This window comes from Rosa chinensis, chromosome 2 (genome assembly GCF_002994745.2).
Source record: "Rosa chinensis cultivar Old Blush chromosome 2, RchiOBHm-V2, whole genome shotgun sequence".
NCBI lineage: Eukaryota > Viridiplantae > Streptophyta > Magnoliopsida > Rosales > Rosaceae > Rosa > Rosa chinensis.
Genome location: NC_037089.1, coordinates 67,708,647 through 67,726,705, shown reverse-complemented (window position 1 = coordinate 67,726,705; position 18,059 = coordinate 67,708,647). Strand labels below are relative to the sequence as shown.

The 18,059-nt window shown below is 38.4% G+C and overlaps 2 protein-coding genes and 1 non-coding gene across 3 annotated transcripts; 2 read left to right on the top strand and 1 right to left on the bottom strand.

The window, feature by feature from the left end:
* Positions 1-6,056: 6,056 nt before the first annotated feature.
* LOC112188595 (protein MANNAN SYNTHESIS-RELATED 1) lies at positions 6,057-9,584 on the top strand. Its single transcript, XM_024327742.2, has 6 exons — positions 6,057-6,442; positions 7,003-7,144; positions 7,262-7,332; positions 7,803-7,888; positions 8,109-8,685; positions 8,953-9,584. Exons 1-6 carry the CDS (start codon positions 6,341-6,343, stop codon positions 9,229-9,231), a joined length of 1,257 nt encoding a protein of 418 aa, XP_024183510.1. The 5' UTR covers positions 6,057-6,340; the 3' UTR covers positions 9,232-9,584.
* A 1,520-nt stretch (positions 9,585-11,104) lies between these two features.
* TRNAK-UUU lies at positions 11,105-11,177 on the bottom strand. Its single transcript has one exon. It is a non-coding gene; the product is annotated as a tRNA-Lys (tRNA).
* Positions 11,178-17,450: 6,273 nt separating this feature from the next.
* Positions 17,451-18,034, top strand: LOC112184830 (glucan endo-1,3-beta-glucosidase, basic isoform). The gene is made up of 2 exons (XM_040513549.1): positions 17,451-17,477; positions 17,660-18,034. Exons 1-2 carry the CDS (start codon positions 17,451-17,453, stop codon positions 18,032-18,034), a joined length of 402 nt encoding a protein of 133 aa, XP_040369483.1.
* Positions 18,035-18,059: the final 25 nt, after the last annotated feature.

Below are 18,059 nucleotides of genomic sequence, written 5' to 3'. Positions count from 1 at the left end.
TACAGTAAAATCTGTTTAAATCCATATAGAATTAAAACAATCTGTGGATTATTCAGAATCCACAAGAATCCACAGATTATTAAAAGTCAGACAGAATCATTTAAAATCTAGATTGAATACACCCCCCTTAATCTCATTGCTTAAATAGTCTTTAACTCAACGCAATTGAGATTAAAGAAAATTAAGTATGAATACTATTAACAGAATTATTACCTAACACAAAAATAAGGCGCAATTGCCGTATATATCATGACTGAATACTAGACTGAAAATTTGAAATAATATTCTTTAACCTCTTCAACAATGTTATAAAATTGAATAATCCTCGATCAAGTTTTATTTAGAAACTTTCAAAAGGGGGAGCGAAATTCATTCTCTTTATTTTACAATTCACATACACTTCATTTTTTCCTTTTTAGTAACTTAAATTTTTGTCTTTAGTAACTTAATTTTGTTTTTTTTTTATAAAAACTTTAATCAAAAAGAGAAAAAAGAAATGTGAATTGTAAAATAAAGAGCGTGGATTTCACTCCTCTTCAAAAAAGAGAAAGAAAAACATTGGAGTACTAAAACAAGAGCCTCTGTAACCAAATAATACCGTGCCACGATCTATGAAACTAGAAATCAAATCCTTCGAGTGAAGGGAAAAGGAACCATCCCTCCAAACTGCACTATGTCGTGAAATCCAGTCCAAAAGTCGAGGGGGAATCATGAAAGCGCTAGATTGCATGATCTAACCTAAGAGAGCTAATTGTTGAGGTTGTTCCATGACGCCAAATCAGAAAGGACGTCTAATCGTAATTTCTTCACGCCTCCATATGCACCATTCACAGCAACTTCAATCGGATTCGGATCCAGATGATATTCGTCAACGTCCATATATAACCATGAGGTAAGGATATAGTCTAAGGAATCCTATGGCTAGAGGCAGTGGCCAAGCGAGAAATTAATCTCAGCTAGCCTATATATGTAGGGATGAAAGCATGGTCGTGTTATATGAAAGCAAGAAGATTTTGGCCCCATGGCATCTCTCCATCTGGTGGAATCCCAGCCATGTCCTCCGCGCGGTCGACTTTGATGCTAGTTTAAATTTCACTGTTATGCATCATTGCTCGACCAATTTGAAGGCTCGAGGTTCTACAACATGCCAGATCACAAAAATACAAATTGTTTGTTGTTTGCCAAATCAACCAATTGGCACGGGTCGGGTGTTGCTTGGCGCGGTCGTCATGACACCAAACCCTACTCTCAATTTATTATTAGATCTACAAGTATGAGATTCATGTGGAAAGCATGGTGGTTTAGGTTTCTTTGTTCTTTGAAATTATTAGAACTTATGCTGGCCTAGGGTTAATAATGAAGGGCACCGAGTTCATCTTGAGGCAGATCGAATGCTTTGTGACTAGGTGTTGAAAATGACTTAGATTTTCTATTAGAATTTCTAGTAAATTTCATTCTCTGCTTGTGGAGTTTCTCAATTATTTAATGAGTTTTAGTTGAATTAACATGAGCACGATAATTGTGTGCCTTAGCAAATAGAACAGCATGTTTTTATAGGACAAAGATAGTATAATAAACTTATAAATTGTATTTCTGTTTCTATTTCACAAAGATAGTCTAACAACGACCAATTGGACAATCTATCATTTGTCATGCATTAGGGTTTCCTAATGACAACTCTAGATTGGAGATCAAATTGCTCATCTTAACAATTGTAATCATATATTAGACTATTTTAAGTGTAATGACGTAAAATAAATAAATAAATAAATTCAATTATCAAGACTTTGGGTAATGACGTAATGTTGCCAAACCTAACAATTCATGTGATACTACTATATGCAGAGCATGAGAAGACTTCAAGTCAATTGCAGAATGCAGATCTTTGATTATTACAAATGGAAGCACATGTTGAAGAAAATAAATTAAGCGAACAAAAGCATTAGTATCTCCTAGGATTAAAGACTAGTTTCACGATATGCAATACAGTACCCATACAAACAGAATGATATGGACTGATCCCCTCAAAAAAAAAAAAAAAGGATATGAACTGATGTATAGTATGGTGCACCCCAACCTAATTAACTATCTTTTTTTTTTTTTTAGAAAAAGATAAGTATTCATTCAATCAATCGGAAAACATACATTGGGGGGGGGGGGGGGGGCATGAACCAATACCCCAAGAAACTGCAGTTACAGAAACCATTAGGCCAATTGGCCCAAACTCTAACCACAATACGCCCATTTCCAAGGCTACATTGATCATATGATCCCGAAAGTTCCAGTAATACCTCGTAATCAACTGCACAGAAGACTGCGTCCTCTTCAACACCGTGTCTAAAAGTACCAGACCACGTGTAAAGGATCACTCGTCAGCGAATCAACACCAAAAGTAAACCAGAATTGAACCAAATAGTCCTCGTCCTTGGAGATGACACCATTTACATGACATAGCACCTAGACCCAATCCTAGCTCAAAAGAGTAGGAACCCAACCCTATCTTAAAAGAGCAGGGACTTATTAACACTAACCTAACAAAAAAAGAAACCCTACTAAAACTCAAAAGACCGCCGTCAAGAACTTTTTCCCATCGTTGAGTGAATGACCTCGACCATTTGGAAATCCCTGTTGCTGGAATAGTGAGATCAGTGACCAACTCCCCCATACCAAATCTAAACCGCAATGGGCCCTGAATAGCAAACCCACTGCATGGAACCTCCCCCAACCCGAACTCGCCTCTGTAATTCCACCCTTGCACGGAGACCCGCCCCACCCATGAACATCTCTCCACCCCAAACCGCCAGACCAACACCAGGCTCTCATGAACCCCACTGCAATCCCCCAAAATCCACCGCAGCCTATATCTGACACACAGAGACCACACCACCGTGGCAAATCACAGAACCAACTATCCAGCCACCGAGAGCCCTTCCACCATTGACCAAAACCCTGTCAGCCCAACTAGCAAAGCTAGCCATGACCGCCGTCCTGGCCTTAACCAAGGTAAGAAGCCAATTCAAAGAAACCATCGCCGCCAACCAGACAAAAGAGACACCGAGTGCAACCACCCAATCTCCACACCACCGGAAACCGTACGTAGCTCGTCTGGCAGCAACCACTACACACCAACACAGCCAGAGACCAGCGCTAGAATGAGGGCGCCACTAGACCAGGACTGCCGAATACCAGAAACCCAAGTTTTTCCAAAGCGTGTGGGGCGCGTTCCCACCCAAACCCAAGTTGTATGATTGAGCAACTCTTAACCTAATTAACTATCCAACTATGAAAACTCAGAGAACGTGCCTGCACGAGCTTGACGAGAAAACAATGGGATTTCCTCCTGTCCGGCTGCGAGCCCATTCGCCGTCGTTGGATTGGCCTTTGTAGTCCCCTGTGGGACTGATGTGGTGCCGGGCTCCTCGATCGACATTATCAGCCGGTGTGGGGAGATGGCGGCAGTGGTTTGTAAGGTGAGGAAGGAGGAGAACACGGTGGCTGTCGTGTTGTGGTTTGCCCCTGGCTGGCTTGGGCGGAGGTGGGGTATACTATCGTGGGGTCGGAGGATGGTTGGTTGGGTGGCGGCGGGGTTTGATCAGGTATGGGTTTTCCCCGATCTGGAAGGATCCTGGTGGTGTGATCTGGTTTGGATCGATTGGATCCAATCTGATATGGATCCCATTTGGAAGGGTCAGGCGTGCTTTGGTTTCGCCTTGGCAGGGTGGTGCGGTCTGGGGTGATGGTGCAGCGTGGACGGTGGGAACTCGGCAAGTATGGAGGGAAGGTGGTCTGTCGGCGGTGGCTGGGATGGGGTTGGGCCAGGCTCGGCTGGCAGTTGGTGGGCTTCCTCTTCCTTGGATAGTTGCTTGGGCTTGGGCTCCTTTCTTGGGCCCAGCTTGGGCTAGCTATGTTATTTATGTTGGTCTTTTTATTTCTGCTTGTTTACTGTTTACAATAAGTCACTGCCATAGGTCGGTGTGGGTGTGCACTCATAGTGCCTTGTTTGTCCTAGAGAGGTGGCGGGTCATTATCAAATGGAAGCAATCTCCTGGTGGCAGGATGAAACGAAGTGTCGCTAGAGGTTGTTCTGGTCGACAGCATAGTGGGAAAGCTGGTTTTATTGCTTTATGGCTTTGTATGCGCTTTGTCTTTCCGTTATGTCACTCCTGTAAAGCAAATGGTGTTGCCCAGATATCTGGTACGTCAACCCTTGCTGGTTGGTGCATGTTTGAATACATAGGATTAGTGGGAGCTCTTGTTATTATTCAGGAAGTTCTCGTGTTACTAATTGTTCGGAGTTTAGGCTTTACGTCCCTCCCCCACCTCTTTGTATTCAGTAGTTTTATTAATGAAGGCTTGAGGGCAGCCGCACCGGCCCTTCTTTAAAAAAAAAAAAAACTCTCCCAATTTGTTTTTTTTTTTTGGTAGGGAGGGTGAAAAGAAATTTTAATAAATTACATATAAGTTATTTTCTGCAAAACAAAAAATGGTAAGTCCTAGATATTATTTAAAGCAAGCCTAATACAAGTTGAAATCACCCTCCACCTTAATTAGATCATCTGTATGATTCATTTACCATTGATTCAATTGACTAACACAAAGATTAGTTGAGCAATCTTGCTCCTCTAACCACTGATAGTTCATTCAAACCAAGATTTCCTTAATAAAAAAACTGAAAAAAATCATCCAACAAATTAAACAAAAGTCATCCGAATATTCTACGAGTTCATTACACATCACAAATTATAGTAATTTCAATGCAAAGTAAATTGCTTGCAAAAAGTCTACCATCCCCTTAATCAACTCATTAGGGCCTATTTGAGATATTATACACTTTCGCTTAACCGCTAACGCAAATACGGTTAATGTCTGAAATGACGGATCCGGAGTAACAATAATTAAGTTGCCCCTAAACACAATTTTGATTTTGTTAATACAAACTTGTATGTCTTTGTTGACTTACAATCCGCTGTCTGAGGCGGATGATTTGCAGGTCCTCATCAGATTTGCCACTATCCTACAGATTATTAAAAGAGCTCAACTTGGAAAAGTCTAAAAGACAAAGCCATACAGTAGCAGTGGAGAAAGCTTATTCTTTGACATTACCCTCAAGGCATGAGACAGTAGCAAAAGATACAAAATAAGTAATCAATGATTAACAAATCATCATGCTTTTATGTATTCGATTAATGAATAATGAAGGATAGAAACATCACATACTTATGAAAAGTATAGGCTGAGGCAGGAACACAACCGACACGATAATTCTCTTTATAATTAAATAAAGACTTAATCGCATTCCAAGCTTAAATCCTAATGGTTGCCCCTCTCTCTAATCAAGTGATCATCAAAACAAGTTTATTGGTTTGTACAAATATTTTTCTTGCCAACTTTAGTTCTTGATTCAAATTTATAAGAAGTACTATATCCAACTCACTCTCATGCATATCAAAAAAGCTTGGTTAATTTGGAAATGTTCTTTGTTCAACTAATAAATGTATTATTTATATAGATCATGTAATTTCAATGTGTAGCTACTAGCTAAATAGTTTCCTCAAAACAAAAAATATGTGTACCTAAGTAGATTCTCATTGAATGTGATTAGAATGGTTTAGATTGAGATTGGTTGCTTTGAAATAGTTCAAGATTTTCATTTAACAGTTACAAATTTCTTCATTTTAACTGTATTAATTGATAATAATAAATCTCGTTAACGAGTGACACATAAATTGACTTCTAACTTCATTACGACGTTTTATATAGCGGTTGCAATCGTTTTCTCTAAAAAAAGATAACCGGTATTTAAGGAAATATTATTTTATTTCAATACCAAAAACATGGTACTTTACCATTTTCAATTATTTTCCCAACCATCCAAGTCACAAAAATCAAAAAACACCAAAAGAAAAAGAAAAGAGAAGGAAGAGAAAGAAAGTGAGAGTTGCAGAAGCAAGTTTAGGCCAGGCGTCCCTATCGTGGAGGAAAGTGTCGGTGCTGTAAGAAAGAGAAACCCAAGAAGTTACAAAGCATCATTATTCAATTGGCGTAACAAATGGTGTTGTGTCTATCACTCCTTCAGTCCTGCGTCACAAAATGTCTGTTTGTCCTTTCTTTAAAGCTTTCCATTTCAGCTCCTTCCCAATACAATAGTCCTCTATCTCTCTCTCTCATATCTCACCCTTTAACCCCAGCTGCTTCATTTTCTAGTGCTCCCACACCACTAGACACTAGGATTCAATCTTGATCTCTCAAGGCTCTCACTTTCTTGGTCTTCTCACTCTCTCTATTGGTTAGAGTGACAGTGTGGAGTAGGATCTGGGTTTGTGAAAAGAGAGAGAAAGAGATGGGTGTGGATTTGAGGCAGGTAGTGGCAGGGATACTGACAGTGACAATGTTTGTGATGCTTGGGCATATGATCAAAAGAGACCATTTTGATTATGTTGAAGTGAGTCCTCAATACCCTTTACAATGCTTTACTCATTGCTGTTGTATCTGATCTACTTTGCCTTGGTTTTTTTTGGCAGAAGAATCACATAAATGTCATTGCTTTTATCTCATTCTGTCAGTCTGGAGTTCTGCAGTTTTTGTTTGGTTCCATTTGAGTTGTTTTCTCTGATCGGTTTTGAATGATTTGCTGTGATTTAAGTTGAGTCATGACAAAAACGATTACTGAGAGTTTCTGTTGGATTTAGCCCATTCAGTACTGTTTAGTTTTGTCAATTCCCATCCTTTGTTTGTTAGCAATAGAGAGGCAAAATGGATTTAGAGTTTTGAGTTCTCCAATTGTTCAAGAAATATTTTGGTTAACTGAATCTGCTAGTTATAATGAAATCTCTGTTGAGTGATACTTTTTGAATTCAATAGTCACTCTTAAAATATTTTTGTGAGTTCTAACGAAATTCATGTGGATTTATGAGTTAATCGTTTGGTTATTTATAACGAATAAATTGGAGCATTTGTTATCTGGAATGTTCAATTCATTTTCTTTTGGTTTGCCTTGTGTAGGAGAAATTTCCTGGAGAAGGAAGAGATGCCTTAGAGAATGCCAAGATTTCAAAGGAGGGTCTTTTTTCCCTTGCTAAGAAGGGTGGGAATTTTAATGATGATGGCGAAGAGCTAAAACCATGTTGGTCTAAGCCAGCTTTGGGTAAGTTTGCTTTACATTGCTAAATGCTAAATGACTGATAGTTTTCATCACTTCATTGTGATGCTGATCCAATCTGGTGTTCCCTGATACATTTGAATGCTTATAACCTGACTGCAGATGATGTAGAGCAGACAGAGGGGTTTGTCCTTTTCTCATTAACAAATGGTCCTGAATACCATGTTTCACAGGTATTTAAAATAAATAAATTAATTAAGATTTGAATTAGTTGATTGTGTTTTCTGTTCTTTATGGTTGTTGGCCTCCTTAACTGGATCTAAATTTTCCTCAATATAATCATTTCTTTTCAAAATATGCATCCTTTTGTCAATCAGTGGACGGTGTTACAAGTGTATCTCTACCGTCCAGTCCCTGGATCTTCTTTTTTATATTTATTCTCTACCATTCTCTGCAGGCTGGTTTTACATTTACAGAACTTAAATAATAAATAGTACATGTCCATGCCGGTCAAAATGATTGTTAAATGTGATTGGAAATGTGTATTGCTACTTGGTGGATGTTGTATATGTTTATTAAGAAATTTTTGTTGTACTTTTTTTTTATTAGCCATTGATTTGGTAAAATTTCCATAATTCTTTTTTATTAGCCATTGATTTTTGTTGTACTTTTTTTTGTTGTACTTTTCCTTTGTATTCTCTAGATTGCTGATGCAGTTGTGGTGGCAAGGTATCTTGGGGCAACTCTTGTAGTTCCTGACATTAGAGGGAGCAAACCAGGGGATGAAAGGTTAGTTGCAAATGCTTAGTTTAAAACCTTGATTTGCTATGACAATTTCTAGTTTTAAACTAAGAATACCCCTTTTGTCTTGCTTGTGTAAGTCTTTGGCCGTTAGTGATGTAGTAAACAAGGCACCGATAAGTGAACTTGCTGAATGAACAATACTATGAACTAAGTGATTGTCTTTTATATCCATTGAAGTCTTAAACTTATTTGGATTTTCTTCCAGGAGCTTTGAAGAGATTTATGATGTTGAGAAGTTTATTCTTAGCCTGGACGGTGTTGTTAGAGTAGCAAAAGAACGACCTGGTAAACTATCATCAAGGAATCTTGCTGCTGTGAAGGTCCCTAATCGGGTTACAGAAGATTACATTGTAGAACATGTGGAACCAATTTACAGATCCAAGGGCAACATAAGGCTGGCGACTTACTTTCCCTCAGTAAATATGAAGAAGACAGAAAAAAAGAGTGCTAGTGATTCGGTTGCATGTTTAGGAATGTTTGGAACTTTAGAGTTGCAACCAGAAATTAGTGAAGTAGTTGATTCAACCGTTGAGCGCCTGAGAACTTTGAGTCGCAAGACAAATGGCCAATTTATAGCAGTGGACTTGAGGGTTGAGATGCTGGAGCAGAATGGTTGCCAAGGAGATGAAAGTGGAACAAAAAGTTGTTACAATCCGCAAGAGATTGCTTTATTTCTGAGGAAAATTGGATTTGGTAAGGATACTACCATTTATGTAACTGAATCAAGATGGGACAGCAGCCTTGATAATCTGAAAGATATCTTTCCTAAAACTTACGTAAAGGTACATGCTTCTTCTGCTCTTCCTTGATGTTTTACCTTTTTTCTATTTGTTTATTTATGTATGATTAGCCAGCTTTTAACCTCAGTTGATAACTAATGGATACTTAACTTTTAATCTAGAGTAGTCAAAATGAACTTTGATCTATTTAAAATCTCTGGTGTACTTGCTGGTTATTCTTTTGGAATGGTCATACTCTTCCTAGTAATCAATAACATTGATATTTAAGTTCTAGATTTATGTACTCAACACCTCTGGAATCTGTTGCAGGATGGCATTATCCCTGCAGACAAAAAATCAAAGTTCCTGGGTTCAGAGGGTTCTGAATTTGAAAAGATCATCGACTACTATGTATGTTCTCAGAGTGATGTATTTGTACCAGCCATCTCTGGCTTGTTCTATGCAAATGTAGCCGGCAAGAGAATTGCTTCCAGCAAAACTGAAATACTTGTGCCAGCTGACATTTCCAGCTCTTCTGCATCTGCTACCAATTTCATCACGCATTATGTGTCAAAGAAGAACCATTTGGCCTATTCATGCTTTTGCTAGTGACTGGTAGAAGAAACCCAGAAAAGGAAAAGGCATCATGGCAGATGAATTGAAGCCTTCAAAGAGGGTGGTGTTAGGTATCGTATTTATCTAAATCGAGCTTTATGGTTACGAAGATGGACAGGCTAGTTTGTATAATGTATACTCAAATCTGTGTTACATACAAGAACCCCTAAACAGAAGTTTCTCTGTTTTGGTGATCTTCTATGACACTCTTTGACAAAGTTTTCAACCGATTGTGATTGCTTCATATGTTTGATATATTCCAGAACAATTTTCTTCTATTCTTTGTAATATTGTCACATTTTCCAAACTGGGTTGAAAAGAAGGATTATTTATGATTTTTCACTGAACTTGTCCCGTGTACTGAATGGCTTTGATTTGTTCTGAACTTCCGATAAGCATACAGTCCATGAGCTGCGCACGGTCGAAACAACCATCTCTATTTGCTAAGCCATGACATTAGTCTCTTTACATGTTCAACAATGTTCAGTAACTACGAGGAGAATTCCCCAACTAGTTTGATTAGCAAACGCCAATAATCTGTCGGTTATTGATAAGGAAAGAACCAAAAAAAAGACTGGATTGTAGTGAATAAAACAAATCTGAACATGCAATATGAAACCTTTTGGGTAGTTATTGGTTTTCATTGGATCATATAGAACCGAAACAGAAAAGAAATAAGAAAGAGTTGGATCAAGATCCAAGGGTGTCTATAATAATACTGAGAGACAGTTGCACAGTTAAATAACAATTAGTGATTATAGGTAGATGTTGAAAGAAGAATGAATATTCGGATCTAAATCCGTGTCACATTTCGTATTACTTCTTGGTCCAGTACTCCATTCTTTCGTTAAGATTGAATAATAATCAATAATTCATAGTGCTGGTGTATACCCTACTCCCACGAGCTATCCTTCAGAGACTTGTCCCTTTTTATCATCTTGGCTGTTGTTGTGAACCTTAACAAATGTTACATCAATGACATCCCCATGTTTCCATAATTTCATGAACTGGTCCAGTTCTAGCGGGTATATCAGTCCAATAACTAAAATTGTGGCTGGACCTGAGGGCTTTATAAAATGTATGACAGAAAATATAATAATAATCTCATGAATTTCATGATACAACTCAGATTTTTGTCGAAGAAGTTGAGTATAGAGATATCAAAACAAAAGAAAAGATCGGCACATTTTCACCAACAAAGGTACTAGCTGAGCTTGTAGGACATTTGGAGTAGTAGCAGTAGTAGCACATGTATGCAGTGTTTTCCACAACTCTTTGCCATTATAGGAGATCTCTTGAGGAAAGACCTTATCAACTGACGGAAAGCCGAAATTAACCTGGATGATACGTTGTGTCGTCAGTTTTACTGTTTTCGAATTACGATGGAGGTTTTTGTGGTTACAGAAGGCAAACTTGGCAATGTATTCGGTTCTATGAGCATGTAAAGTTGCTGGAGAAATGATTAATCTGAAAATATCTCATACGAACTATAACTTTGTTCTCAAAAGTTGAAAAAGACTTCCACATTGTGAGATTAGCTAGGAGCAAGTATACTGATGAGATACAAGACGCTTCACCTGGTTTTACCTTCCAGCTTCCACCACTCCTGAACTTGATTAATCCAAGTAGAATTACTTGGATTCCACACTCGACATTTTGATAAGAAAAAGACACCAAATTGGGAGAATAAAACAAAGTTGGACCTGCGTTATGAGATTTCTGGGGTGGTTAGTGGTCTTCTTTGAATCATACTCATACAGAACCAAAAAAGAAAAGAAAAACAGAAGATGACATCCGAGGTTGTTTATGACTAACCAATTAGTAAAATATCTCAAAAAATTCAGAACTAAACTAAATCAAAACACGACGCCGTCTGTGGGAATCGAACCCACGACCACGTGGTTAAAAGCCACGCGCTCTACCAGCTGAGCTAAGACGGCAATATTGTTGGTTTCTCCTGTATATCTTACTTATAACAACTAGTATGCGCTCTACCGCATACTGCGTACCTTTTTACACGTGCATTCATCGTTTCCGCAAAGCATTCAATGACTTGCTGTAAAAGTGTAAGTTCTGATATGTTACGAATTTTTGAGAAGCTCTTTTAGGGAATGGACATAGAATGTTGTTTTACTTATCACCTATGATATTCACGCCTATGTTTTAGCAACTATGGAAGCTTTTCGTGTGACTTGAGTACTTAAATGAACACAAATATATTTATATGGGTTGAGATTGACTTGGCTTGGCTAAATTTTATTCATATTGCTGGTAGCCATAATTTTCTTGTTTCATCATATTTACCAGTTACCACGAGGATAATACTTGATGGTTAGCTTACTATGATGATGCGCGCTATTTGGTGGAGATCATTGCCTAATTTCATTGCATCTTCGTGTGGTCGAGATTTGGCTTCAGTTCCACGTTATAGGTTCTCTTGAATCTTCATGCTTGGAGTTGGTTTCAGTTCCTCGTTTCGGACATTTTTATGGTACGTTTACTTACTTTGAATGGAAAATAATCATGAATCAGAGACAAGTGGAATGGGAGAAGAAAGGAATCGGTATTGATTTCGGAGGATTAATTCCTAAACTCATCTCCCCACTTCGTAATCAAATTCCTGAATATTTAGGAATCGATTCCTGATAAATAGGTGAGACATACTGACCTACACCCATTTCGATTCCTTCATGTATTAGTAAACACATGAATTCTTTTACCCGAAATCATTCAAATTCCTTTATGTGTTAGTAAACACATGAGTGTTTTTACTCCGTAATCATTTCATTTCATTCCAAGTAAGTAAACGTGCCCTTAGAGTAATATAGTATTACAGTCAAACGACCCAAATCCTGGGCTCAACAGGACACTCCATCTTGTATTCTTGGCGGCAGATCCTGGGCTTGCAGCTGTCGGAGTTCACGTTCGATTCTATTGCAATATAGGACTCAACTCTTGTGCCATCTAAGAGGGGAGCAAAATGTTTATGATTCTACATAACTAACTCAAACAATAACAGATAAGCTGAAATTGAAACAAAACTAGCTAGACGGGGATAAGTCACTACTAGAAAAATCCCCTATCACACACAGATTTGGTTTACACAGATATTCACACGAAGAAGCATCTGTGTGTAAAACACTGCAAACACACAGATTTTTGTGTGTAAAACCATGTTCACATAGTTTTCCGTGTGAAATGAAAACTAAAAGTGGGACCGCCAAAGTTCACACGGATTTCCGTGTGAAATTTACACGGAAGTCCGTGTGAATTATGATTACACACAGACGTCCGTGTTAAAATTTATTTATGTTTTAAAAATTATTTTATTTTTGTCCGACATTCACACAGATTTCGGTATGAATTAGAGTTGATATAGAAAAAATCCGTGTGAATCTTATTTCAAAATAAAATAAAATAAACTTAACTATTTAAAATTAATAAACATGTTTATACACAACATATTAATTCTGAAAATATTTTGTTTCACACAGATATCTGTGTGAAGTCTTTTTGATAACTATTTGGAAATTCCAATATCCCAATTCATTAATTTCTTTCCATAAATTCTTTGTATACTACCTTCTCCCTAGATAATTGGATCACAACATAGCTATAAATTACTTCGTCTCGCTAAATGCATCTAATGCTATATATTTTAGATTCGGAGACTCAGAGTGGAAATTGGAACTCCATACTGAAGAACTTCAGAATTTATTTAAATATTTTATTTTTTATTTTTTCATTTTGTCACAATTATAGTGAAAATTGTGACAATTTTTATCACAATTTTTTATATATATTTTTATATTTTATCATTTTGTCACAATTGTAATGAAAATAGTGAAAAACTTGTGGCCCCAAAAAAAAGTTAAGAATCGGGGTAGGAATTACAAATTTACAACAATTGAAGGCCTTATCGAAAAAAAAGAAAAACAATTGAAGGCCCATCTTGTTATCTAGGGCATCAGTACCCTCCCCCCATATAAAACCCATGCCTCCCCATGCCGCCTCAATACTCTCACTTCCAAAGCTTCTGCAGCTCATGTTGCAAAAAAAAAGGCTTCTGCAACTCCAAAAAATCCCGAAGTTGTCGAGAAGCCCAGAGCTGTAAATCTCGCTCATCTCTCTCTCGGAACACTATGGTACTCCGTCTCCCTCCGTCGCTCTCCGTCTCCCCCCCAAATTTCTCTTCTAATATAATCTCTCTATCTTTCTCTCATATCTATCGCCGGCAACAAAGCTAATATGTTTGATTGTGGCGGATTTGGTTTGAATTTTGGTGGAATTTTGGTTTGATTTGGTGGATTGTGGTGTTTGATTGGTTTCAAGGAGGTTGTGAACGGAATCTGCAGAAATGGGGCTGATTTCGAGGCTTCTGATGGGATGGTGTTCGGAATCGCGTTGATGGCCGGCTGGGGTCACATGATCCGGTACCGGGGTACCAAGCGAGTCGCTAAGGTAACGGTTATGGCTGCTTCTTGTTGTTGCTTCATTGTTTCGTCGTGTGGAGGCTGATTTTAGTTTCTCAAATTCATTCTCAGTTGCTTATGGATCTAACTACGGTTTTGGTTTCTAGGTCTTGAGGAGTGAATCTGTGCTTATGGTGGAGGCACTGGCGGTTCGTCGGACAAAAAAATAAAAATAAAAATCAAACAAAAAAAGGACAATAATTTGATAGACAAAAAAATAAATATGTAAATAATTTAATAAAAGTTTAATAAATATATTTCATTCACACAGATTTTTTATTTTTTTCTGAAGTAATTGCTGGAGATGTGATTTAAGTGGGACCCATCGAATACATTCACACGGATAGCAAAAATCCGTGTGAAAGTAGTATTAGCAACGCCAGCAATACGTACGGATTATTAATCCGTCGTTGTACCGTGTGTATTGATATTTTCACACGGATTTCCGTATGCAATACTACGATTTCACACGGATTCTCATCCGTGTGTGATGGGGGGTTTTTCTAGTAGTGAGTTGACTTCATGCCTGTGGGAACAGATAGAGTTACTCTTAATAACACTATGGCTTCACTCATAGATTTATTTTTTGAATATTAAAGTCTCCGGCTTCTCTTTTTAATCAAATAGAGTGCAAATTAGCGCATGCATGATCTAACATTTGATGTCCAAAACCCCTAATTCAAGTGATGACATCAAGGAAATATTCAAATTTCTTGCTCAAAGATACATTCAAAACGTAAAGAAACAGTGATGACGCAGTCGGAAAAGATCACTTAGGTTTACAAGCAATAAACCTAAACAAATAGTTCTGGAGTCTACCAGAGATAAAAGAGAAAATTCTATATTCAATTGATAATAAGATAGAAGATAGTTCTGCAGTCGTTTAAGGTTGCTTATATATGGGAAAAGAAACCCTAGGGCGACTAACAATGAAACCCTAAAGCCCATGGATTAAAACAAAACAAATCCAAAATAAACTAGAAAACCTAAAATAAAAAGAATGTAAAACTAGCCTAAAAATATTAAATCACAAATCGGATAATTAAGACGATACATTTTGGCCTAAATCTGATAGGGCTCACTAAAGTGAGTCTTGAAGATCTCGTCGTTCCTATTCTGGAAAGGTACCATGCGTCTCAAACGAACATTCTGGCCAAAAGTTAGTCAAATCTGATTCAAAATCAAAACCTGACTTTTTTTGTATGAGTAACTCGAAAGGTCCAAAACCAAATCTTCTTGAATATTCCCGCGGCTAAAAATCTCATTACGCGTGAGTTACCTATTTTCCAATCACTCTTCTTGATTCTACTCCGCTTCTTTGCTTTTATGGTTTTCTGGCTAAACTGAGCACATTCTCGTCCTACATCAAGTGATTAAGTATAAGAGGTCATAGAACAGATCAGAGAATCCGAGAAATTCAACAATTTCCACAATGCCATGTGAACTATTGAATCGATCAACCTTGAATCTTTCAACTAATGGAGGAAAAACCGAAGCAAATAAACAGCAGAAGCCATAGCTTACAAAACAAACAGATATTAGGGGGGTGTTGTTTGAAAAAAGTACTCCGCGTTATTCGGAGAAGACCAAAAACAGTTTCCAAGAAGCGCAGAATCGTCGTGTTCCAATGTTCCGTCCGGCGGCACGTCTTCGGGACGTCGTCTTCGGACGGGTAGGTAGGATTTCTCAGTCCGCAAGTGAAGGTCCAAAGCGGGGGATAGGTCGACGACCGGCCTGCAACTGAGGTTTGAATCTGCATCAGTCTGCAACTACAGCGATCGACGACCAGCCTGCAACTGCCGCCAACTTGGGCCAACAATTCGGCCATTGCATTCGGTCTTTGAAGGCTGGGGGAGAGTGGATTGCTCATTCGAGGATGATATCCGAATCCGGCTGCAATCTGACTTTGAGGATTTTTGCGATCCGGCGGCGGTTGTTGCACATGCTGCCGTATAGGATTTATTTCACGACAATGCTTGGCCGTCTATGTGCGTCGGCGGCACATATCAACCGTGGTGTGGTCCGACCTCTGTCTTCGGTAGTAATTCGACGTAGTCAACGATCGATGGCTGTGGTGCCTCAATTCCAAACGGGACATTGGTCGTAGGCTTGTTCTCTAGTGTTGTGGGCCTGTCCGGAATCGTGGGCCTGCCTTCAGTCCCTAGGCCTCTGCTGGTGGGCTTATAGTAGGTATTATTTAGTTTTCATTTTAGGTATCAAGTTTAGGGGTAGTTTTTCTACAATAACTCCCTGCCATGTGGGCTCGGTACCAGGTTGCATATTCAGTATGCCTTATCTGTCTTAGTGAGGCGGCAATTCTTGAATCGGGTGCAACCTCCTGGTGACAGGATGAAATATCGTGTTGGCGGATTTCTTTCCAGTCGTCAGCATAGTGGGAAAACAGCTAATTTATTGGTTTTATGGCACTGCTTTAACTTTCCGATATGCCACCATTCTTGTAAAGCAAATAGAGTCGTCCTTATGATGCTCTTTGCTATTAGGTGCGTGTTCGAATACATTGTAGTTGTGGAGTCTCCTGTTATTATTCAGGAGGTCTTCTTAATGTGTATTGTATTATGGGGTTTAGGCTTTATGTCCCCCTATTTATATTCATCGGTTTCATCAATTAATGTCTGAGAGCAGCCGCACCGGCCCTTACCCATTAACATATGCATATGAATATAGAGAGTGGTTGAAGAAGAAGACTTTACGATGTTACAAAGGATGAAGATGATCGCTTTGCTTCACGGAGCATCAAGTGAGGGGGACTTCTATTTTTTTCTTTTTCAGAAAATTGATCAATAATGCTTTATATAATTTTCGCGCGTGGCTTTTAAACCCCAACTCAGCGGTTCGAAGAGCGTTTGTGTTCGTTGCCATTTATATATTTGAATTTTGGCGGGTAAATTAACCCTTCCACGTCCCTTTCCCGCCACTTTCATTCAGCAAATTGAAACCCTTAATCTTTTTCAACCCAGAGACGGAAAATAGAGTGAGCATTAGAAACCCAAGCACAAATGAAGACTAATGATTAATTATATATGAGTATATGACTAAACCCTAAACCAAGAGTCTTTAGGTTCTTTTCTTTCAGCTTCTATGGATCGGCTTGTGCTATCTAGCTGCAATCTATAATATTGTCTGGCAGAGATGAGCACTAATTAATCATAGACGTACCTACCTCATCTACCTCCCCCTCAATATCTTTACTTCAGATCGAGTACTAGCACAAAACACAAAAGTTACATACTTATATTATATACCACGTACATATCGAATGAAGATCGAGACTAGTTCATTTGCCGTTTCTTTTGGGGCTTTGGGCCATATGAAAGTCTTTTTCTTCTCGTTTATTTTCTTCTAAATCCTCCGAGGCCAATGTGAGGCTTGTAACATAAGGACTCAATTGTCTTATAAGTTAGGCAGGAGATATATAGGTACAAGCAAGAAGTTTTCTTCATCAACTTGTCCAAAGGGGAAGAAACTCAAGAAAGCAGACTTGTTCAACTGATTGCCTCTTTGATAAGTCAGGGTTACTATGCAACTTGTGAACTACGTACTTACACAGTTACACTCTGTATTTATTTGTGGAAATCTGGGTCAACTACGTACTTTCACAGTTACACTTTGTATTTATTTGTGGAAATCTGGGTCATGTCAATGCTACTATGCTAGTTCTTGACTAGTGGAAATTCATTCAAAAGTTGCTAACTACACCTTTTGAATATACAAGAATACAAGATGGCCAAGTCTCGTGTAGTTGTCGAAGTCCCTTCCATAGTTTCCAATTCAGTTGCTACTTTTTGTGATCCTAATGGCTACCTTTACCACAACAGCTCTCTCTCTTTCTCTCTCTCTCATAGTCAATCAGTGTGTTCTTATTATGTACTTAAAGCTTGTTTAGCTATCTTGTTTTATATAGCTAATTAATGTGCATATTCATGATGCAGGTGCCCAGATTGGTGTTTGTCATGGAAAATGTCGAAAACGAACGCCTTGAGGACATTTCTTCTAACCAAGCCAGTGCCGATGATTGGGTCCAAAAAAATGTTGTAACCTATGGAAACGTCAATTTCAAATACATTGCGGTTGGAAATGACATAGATGCTACAGGTCCTTTAGCACCATTTGTTGGCCCTGCCATGGAAAAAATTCAAAATGCAATTTCGAAAGCTGGTCTTGCTAATAAAATTAAAGTCTTCTCGGCAGTTCATCCTATAATCCTCCAAGAATCCTCCACTCCATCAATAGGACCATTCAGGCCGAATTACCGACCCTTTCTTGATCCTGTTTTGTTCTTCTTCTCTTCTAGTGGTGGAGGATAATAACAACGACCTTTTCATTTTGGAT

What these genes read in the sequence shown, in the direction of transcription:
- LOC112184830 (XM_040513549.1), top strand. Translation starts at nt 17,451, where the DNA reads ATGGCCAAGTCTCGTGTAGTTGTCGAA. An exon ending in AGTCTCGTGTAGTTGTCGAA is followed by an intron (nt 17,478 to 17,659) that starts GTCCCTTCCATA and finishes TTCATGATGCAG; the next exon opens with GTGCCCAGATTGGTGTTTGT.
- LOC112188595 (XM_024327742.2), top strand. Translation starts at nt 6,341, where the DNA reads ATGGGTGTGGATTTGAGGCAGGTAGTGGCAGGGATACTGACAGTGACA. An exon ending in CTGAATACCATGTTTCACAG is followed by an intron (nt 7,333 to 7,802) that starts GTATTTAAAATA and finishes TGTATTCTCTAG; the next exon opens with ATTGCTGATGCAGTTGTGGT. An exon ending in AGCAAACCAGGGGATGAAAG is followed by an intron (nt 7,889 to 8,108) that starts GTTAGTTGCAAA and finishes ATTTTCTTCCAG; the next exon opens with GAGCTTTGAAGAGATTTATG.